Source organism: Nicotiana tomentosiformis, chromosome 10 (assembly GCF_000390325.3).
Source record: "Nicotiana tomentosiformis chromosome 10, ASM39032v3, whole genome shotgun sequence".
Classification (NCBI taxonomy): Eukaryota; Viridiplantae; Streptophyta; class Magnoliopsida; order Solanales; family Solanaceae; genus Nicotiana; species Nicotiana tomentosiformis.
The window spans coordinates 45,539,853-45,548,190 of NC_090821.1; the positions used below are offsets into that span (position 1 = coordinate 45,539,853).

Here is an 8,338-nt window from a genome sequence, read left to right on the forward strand (position 1 = left end):
AAAAGGCGGGTAGCTATTTTAGAAAAAATAATTTTTAAAACTAAATGTAAGGCTCCCGCGGTGATATAAGAAAGATTGTGATTGAGATTGAGAAATGTGATTACGAGGCGGTACCTCGGTTGTGATTCTTGTTGTTATCTCTCATTTACCTCACTTGTATTTGTCCACATTGTTTCCTTGAATTTCTTATTACGTGCTCCTTCCTTGCCACCTTTATTGCTTTAAATTCAGTTGTAGCTTAACTTATTCTATTGCTTTATTGTCACTGTTTCCTCATTTTCATTATTAGACTATACTATACTTGTTAGTTTTTCTTATCCTAGTAGGTATCTTGACCTAGCCTCGTCAATACTCTACCGAGGTTAGGCTTGATACTTATTGGGTACCGTTGTGGTGTACTCATACTACTCTTCTGCACATTTTGTGCAGATCCAGGTACCTCGGCATTAGTGAGTGGATCATACAGTTCGGAGACTGCAAGGTATATCTGCCCGACGTCCGTATGCCTACGAGTCACCTTTTGCTACCATTTATTACTGTTTACCCTTTATTCAGACAATGATGTATACGGATGTTTTAGTACTTCTTGTAGAGCTTATGACTCAGTCTCACCGGGTTTTGGGAGCATTGTAGCTGTGATTCAGTTTTGAAATGTTTATGAGACTTATTAGTTTATATTATGTTTCTAGTCTTTATTTATGTCATATTCTCTCGTTTGTTAGGATTACATAGTCTTAGAGACTAGGTGCCGTCACAACATCATAAGGAGGGAAAATGGAGTCGTGACAAGTTGGTATTATAGATCTAGGTTCATAGGTGTTACGAGTCATAAACATGTTTAGTAGAATGTTGCGGATCGGTACGGAGACGTCTGTACTTATCTTCGAGAGGCTACAAAACTGTTAGGAAAAGTCCACTTCTTTGGTTCCTTATCATGCAAATTTGTTGACTTCGAAATATGAATTTTTGTCTTTCTATTCTCTTACAGATGGTGAGGACATGCATTGCTGGATCTGACGATCAGACACTCGCACCCCCTGCTAGAGCCGTGAGAGGCCGGGGCAGGGCAGGGGCCGAGAAGGGGCACGTGGTGCAGCTAGAGCACCTACCCGAGATGCGACTAAGGAGCCACAGTAGCTCCGATTGGGGGACAGGCACCCGAGGTTCCTGTTGTCACCCCTGCTCTTAGGGAGACCCTAGCATAATTACTGAGCATGTTCGATACTCTAGCTCATGTAGGGTTGATTCCACTTGCTCCAGCTGCATCTTAGGCTAAGGGAAGAGCTCAGACTCCCGCGGCCCTGTACTCCAGAGCAGTGGGTCCATGTTGATCAGGTCCTAGAGGTTGTGCCAGTGTATCCCGTTGTTCCAGTTCAGCCTAAGGTTAGGGTAGTGGTATTTGAGAAGGAGCATCTTAGACTTGAGAGTTTCAAGAAGTATTATCCTCCTACTTACAACGGCCTAGCTACGGAGGATATACAAGGTTTTCTAGAGATGTGCCATCGTATTCTCCATACTATGGGTATTGTGGAGAGAGCGCAGTTGCTTTTACTACATTCCAGCTGTCAGGATCAGCGTATCAGTGGTGGTGGGCTTACGAGGAGGGTAGCCCATCTGATGTAGCTTCACTCACATGGACTCAGTTTTCAGAGATGTTCTTGAGAGAGTTTGTTCCCCAGTCCCTTCATGATGCGTGGCGCGTGGCGCGTGGCGCGTGGCGCGTGGCGCGTGGAGTTTGAGCAGTTGCGCTAGGTTACTATGACAGTGTCAGAGTATGTTATCAAATTCAGTGAGTTGTCCCGGCATGCACCTGCCTTGGTCTCTACAGTAAGCGAGCGGGTCCGCCGATTCATCGAAGGGCTCAAATATGGTATTAGGTTCAGCATGGCTCAAGATTTGGATACATATACTCCATATCAACAAGTGGTAGAGATTGTGCGGAGGTTGGAGGGTATGCTAAGCCGTGAGATGGAGGACAGGGAGGCCAAAAGGCCTCAAGATTCTGGAGGATATAGTGGTGCTCATGGCCCAGCTGTAGCCCATCATGGTAGAGTCTATGTGAGCCGTCCAGTTCATTCATCACTTCCAGCTTCTAGTGGTGCTCCGGCTACTCCGAGGTCTCAGGTTGCCCATTTTGCTCAGACACTAGCTAGTGCACCTCCTGCATGAGGTGCCTTCAGCGGTCAATCTAGCCGACTAGGCCAGGGCCAGTTTCAGAAGCCACGCCCACTGATAGGTTGCTTTGAGTGTGGTAATACCCGACATATAGTAAGGGACTGCCCCAGACTCAGGAGGGGTGCACCTCCACAGACTACTTAGGCTCCACGTAATCCACAGGGTCCTTAGACTTCTCAGATCGTGGTTGGTGCTCCAGTTGCCGCTCCACCTACATAGCCAGCTAGAGGTGGAGGTCAGGCGGGTAGGGGTCACCCTAGAGTGGGAGGCCAGGTCAGATTCTATGCTTTTTCGGGTAGGACGGAGGCGATCGTATCAGACGCAGTCATCACAGGTATGGTTCCGGTTTGTCATAGGGGTGCATAGGTCTTATTTGTTCTGGGATCCACTTACTCATATGTTTCATCTTACTTTGCTCTATATTTTGATATATCTCGTGATTCTTTAAGTTCTCATGTATATGTGTCCACGCCTGTGGGAGATTCTATTATTGTGAACCGTGTGTATCGGTCGTGTTTAGTTGTTATTGGTGGTTTTGAGACCAGAGTTGATCTATTGTTACTCAGTATGGTAGACTTTGATGTTATCTTGGGCATGAATGGATTGTCATCCTATCATGCTATTCTGGACTATCACGCCAAGACTATGACATTGGCTATGCCACGTTTGCCGCAGTTAGAGTGGAGGTGTACATTGGATTATATTCCTAGCAGGGTTGTGTCCTTCCTTAAGGCACAACGGATGGTTGAGAAGGGATGTGGGGCATATCTAGCCTTTGTGAGGGATGTTAGTGGTGATACTCCTATCGTTGAGTCAGTTCCAGTAGTGGGAGATTTTCCTGGTGTGTTTCCAGCAGACCATCCGGGCATGCCACCCAATAGAGATATCAATTTTGGTATTGACTTATTGCCAAGCACTCAGCCCATTTATATCCTATTATATCGTATGGCACCAGTGGAGTTGAAGGAGTTAAAGGAGTAGCTGCAAGAGCTACTTGATATGGGTTTCATCCGGCCTAGTGTGTCACCTTGGGGTGCTCTAGTTCTATTTGTGAATAAAGAGGATGGTTTTATGTGGATATGTATTGATTATAGATAACTGAACAAGGTTACAATGAAGATTAGGTACCCATTGCCATGCATTGATAACTTATTTGACCAGCTACAGGGTGCTAAAATGTTCTCAAAGATTGATTTGAGGTCAGGGTATCATCAGCTGAAAATTCAGGATTCGAATATTGCAAAGACTGCTTTCAGGACTCGGTATGGTCACAACAAGTTCCTTGTGATGTCATTTGGACTGACCAATGCCCCAGCAGCATTTATGTACCTCATGAACAGTGCATTCATGCCATATCTTGATTCATTCGTCATTGTGTTTATTGACAACATCTTGGTGTATTCCAACAGTCGGGAGGATCATGAGCAACATTTGAGGATCATGCTCCAGACCTTGAGAGAGAAGAAATTGTATGCAAAATTCTCGAAGTGTGAATTCTGGCTCGATTCGGTGGCATTTTTGGGTCATGTGGTGTCGAGTGAGGGGATCAAGGTAGATCTTAAAAAGATTGAGGCTTAGAGTTAGCCCAGACCATCTTCAGTTGCTGAAATTCGGAGTTTCCTTGGTTTGGCTGAGTATTATCGCCGTTTTATAGAGGGTTTCTCATCCATTGCTGCACCTATGACCAGATTGACCCAGAAGGGTGCTGCTTTCAGATGGTCCGAGGAGTGTGAGGCGAGCTTTCAAAAGCTCAAGACTACTTTGACTACAACCCCAGTGTTGGTGTTGCCTACAGTTTGGGGTCTTACACTGTGTATTGTGATGCGTCACGTGTTGGCCTTGACACAGTGTTGATGCAAGACGGTAGGGTGATTGCCTACGCGTCTCGGCATCTGAATGTTCATGAAAAGAATTATCCTGTCCACGACCTGGAATTGGCAGCTATTGTTCATGCCTTAAAGATTTGGAGGCACTACCTGTACGGTGTTCCATGTGAGGTCTATACCGACCACCGGAGTCTCCAGCATCTGTTCAAGCAGAAAGATCTTAATTTGAGGCAGCGGAGATGGTTAGAGTGTCTTAAAGACTATGATATCACTATCATGTTTCATCCCGGGAAGGCCAATGTGGTGGCCGATGCCTTGAGTCAAAAGGTAGAGTGTGGGTAGTTTGTCATATCTACCAGTAGCAGAGAAGCAACTAGCCATAGATGTCAAAAAGTGAACAAACAAATTTACTTTGAGAATAAGCCACTACCACGCCGCATGGGGCGCGGCGAGGAGCGACGCTGCAGTGTAGAAGTGGTCTATCAGGAAAAAGTTCGAGCTCTCTGGATTTCCCCAGAAGCGCGCTGCATGGGGCGGCACGGCGCGGTAGTGCAAAAATGTTAGAGTTATTTTCAAGTTCGGCTTGGAAAGGTTAGTTTCGTCCGGGATTGTTTCCACATGGTATAAATACACCAAAATACGATTTTGAAAGGATTTTGGACCTACGAAAGATTTAAGAACCAACCAAGGCAAAAAGACTCAAGAATTCATCAATATTTCAACATGCAATCGGTGTAATACGAGAGTTTGTATCGAATCATTAAAATTGATATTTTCTTTGTTTTTGAACCTTATTGAGATGTCATACTCCATTGCTATGGAGTAATTTCCATTAGGGCGTTGACAGATATGGTGTTTCGATAACTTGATTAGGGATTCGATTCTTGATAATTGTTAGAATTAATTGATGGAGCTTTAATTTATATTGTGAGTTATTTGTTATTTTGCTTAATCGAAAGACGAGTTTGATATTGAATTTCTTCACATCTTATGCTCTAGTTTAAATTCATGATTCAAATAGGTAATCGAAAGAGTCTCTTGAATTATTAATCGAACTAGAAAATAGGAAAATATTCGTGAGAAGTTACCTTTTAGATCATAACCATCATTTGATTGTTGCAACTGTTTACCCTGCTTCAATTGGATTAATTACTGAATTAACGTTTAATCAAAAGAGGAACATTAACTTCAAGTGCAATATGATTATCAGTTGAATTCGTGAGAATCAACCATATTATAGAGTGAATTAACTCAAGAATTGGATCCCGAGTCAGTTATCCTTCACCTATCTAGTCAAATACCCTTATCCCTCTCAGTGATATTTCTTCGTTGCTCATCTGCTGTCTTTTGTGATCAATTGTTATTTGCTTAATTTTTAGTAGTTAATCGTAGTAACAGTCATCAAATCAAGTGTTAATTTTCCTGGATAGTAATCAACTGGAGATTATTCGAACAATGTTTAAATCCAATCCATGTGGAAACAATAATTAATCTATACTATCTTTGACTAGCGAGCAATACTTTTGTGTTGTGTTTTGCACTCGTCAAATTTAGGCGCCGTTGCCGGGGATTGGGAATCAATAGTGTTTAAAATAGTTTTTAGCACTAATTCAAGAACCAAATTTTACTTTAGTGTATTCATGTTTCTCACTTGTGTGTGCAGGATACAGGTTTGGTTTCTCTAGTGTATGACTCGATCCTCTTCAAAGGAAGTGATACCCTACGAACCAGAGTTGGAGAAATACCTGCGACAACTAAGAAAAGAAAGAGACTTAACAGAAAAATTCTTGGGTCAAACTTCGACTCAAGATACCATGGCAAACGAAGAGAATGATGGAGTAGACTTAGATGCAAGAGAGGCAGCACAACAAGAAGCTACATGAAGAATTATTGATGAGACCGTCAACGATGATGGAAGTCAAAGATTAAATCTAAACCGACCCTTGGTTGAAGACCAGTTCGAGAATGCAACACCTAGGCTTGGAAGATCATTGGGTGACTATGCTAGGCCAGTATATAATCAAGGACTGTCAAGTGTCAGACCTCCACCCATAGCAGCAAACAACTTCGAATTGAAGCAAGGCTTTCTTCAAATTATCCAAAACAACTGCATTTTCAGAGGGAAGGTGAACGAAGATCCTAATACTCACTTGATGGATTTTGAAGAAATCATGAACACCTTCCAATATAATGGAGTATCAAAGGATGCAGTCTACTTAAGGGCATTCCCTTTTCATCGAAAGATGATGCAAAGAAGTGGCTTCGTAGCTTACCCACAGGTTCGATCAGCACATGGGAAGATATGACCAAGAAGTTTCTTGACAAGTACTTCTCAACTGCAAAAACAGGGAAGTTCAGAAGGGAAATCCACAATTTCTGCCAGAAGGAGACATAAATGATTTTCGAAGCTTGGGGAGAGATTCAAGGATATAGTAAGAAAGTGTCACCACAATGGAATTTATTTGTGGGGTAAAGAGCAAAAGGGCCAGAGTAGTGGGGTACAAAAGGAGATTCAAGAAAGTAGACATATGCCAGCTCAACAATTCCCTCAAAATATGAAGCAGGAGAAGCTTGAAAAATATTTTGGGCGATTCTTGGAGATGCTCAAGAAACTTTATGTAAACATTCCCTTCACAGAGGTACTCGCTCAGATGCCTACTTATGCAAATTTCTTGAAGGAAATCCTGTCTAGCAAGAGAAAATTAGAGGAAACAACAATGGTCAAGCTAAATGCCCACTCCAGTTCCATATTGCAAAATAAAATTCCCCAAAAGTGTGGGGACCCGGGAAGCTTCACCATACCATGCTCGTTAGGGAGTAAAAATTTTGACAATGCCCTATGTGATTCTGGTGCATCTATAAATCAAATGCCTCTGTCTGTATTCAGAAAACTAGAAGGTGAGCTTGGAGTGATCAAATCAATACCAGTGTCCCTATAACTGGCTGACCAAACCACCATTCTACCTAAGGGAATCATTGAGGATATTCTAGTACGGGTGGACAAGTTTGTTTTCCCCGCAGACTTTATTGTGGTGGATATGGAGGTGAACAAGGAGGTGCCTCTAATTCTAGGGAGGCCATTTTTATGTACATGCAGAGTTTTCCTTGATATCTGTGAAGGGCAGCTTATGCTCAGAGTGGGCAATGAAAAAGTGGTGTTCCAGATGAAGAGGATGATGAAATACCCAGTGATGAGGCATCCGCCTACTCGTGTTTCAAGCTAGATGTTGTTGGAGAATTGGCTAAAAATTACAAGTTTGACAAGTTTGTAGGGGATACTCTAGAGAGGTGTATTACTCAGTCTAGCACAGTGGAAGATGAAGATCCTGAAATAAATAAAGAGGCTGAAGCTCTTGAAACTGAGGATCAAGTGGTTGATGAGGAGAAACTAAAAAAGGAGGCTTCTAAGCCTGATGTGGAATTGAAAGTCCTCCCTACTCACTTAAAATATGATTTTCTTGAACCTAACAATTTTCTGACAGGCACACATGAGTGAAAGCTGGTGGAGCTGCTGAAAAAGCACAAGAAGGCCATTGGCTGGAGTATAGCTGATATTCAAGGAATCAGTCCAGCCATTTGCATGCACAAAATTCTGTTTGAAGAAAATAACAATCCAGTGGTGCAGCCCTAAGGTAAACTGAACAAAAATTTGGAGGAGGTAGTGCACAAGGAGATCATCAAATTGCTAGATGCGTGAGTGACTTTTCCCATCTCTAATAGCCAGTGGATTAGTCCAGTGCAAGTTGTACCTAAGAAGGGGGATATAACAGTGGTAAAAAATGAAGACAATGAATTGATCCCCACAAGAACAGTCACTGGATGGAGAATGTGCATTGATTATAGAAGGTTGAATGATGCAACAAGGAAGGACCACTTCCTACTCCCCTTTATTGATCAAATGCTCAAGAAAGTGGATGGACAAGGATGCTACTGCTTCTTGGATGGGTACTCAGGCTACAATCAGATACCGATTGACCTAGAAGATATTGAGAAGACCACATTCACTTGCCCGTCATGTATTTTTGCTTATAGGAGGATGCCGTTTTGGTTGTGTAATGTACTTTCCACTTTTCAGAGGTGCATGATGTCTATATCATAATTTAAATGGAAAGTGTCTAGAAGTATTCATGGATGATTTCACCCTCTTTGGTGATAACTTTGAGGACAACTTGAAGAATTTGGAGCTCATGTTGGAACATTGTGAAGCCACGCACTTGGTTCATAACTGGGAGAATTATCACTTTATGGTGAAAGAGGGAATTGTCTTAGGCCACAAGTGAATGCACATAGAATTGAAGTTGATATAGCTAAGGTTGATGTAATTGCTAGGCTCCCTC

At 42.6% G+C, this 8,338-nt stretch overlaps 1 protein-coding gene across 1 annotated transcript; it reads left to right on the forward strand.

Moving 5' to 3' along the window:
• The first annotated feature begins 2,742 nt into the window (after positions 1 to 2,742).
• Positions 2,743 to 3,156, forward strand: LOC138900110 (uncharacterized). Its single transcript, XM_070186817.1, has one exon. It carries the CDS (start codon positions 2,743 to 2,745, stop codon positions 3,154 to 3,156), a length of 414 nt encoding a protein of 137 aa, XP_070042918.1.
• Positions 3,157 to 8,338: the final 5,182 nt, after the last annotated feature.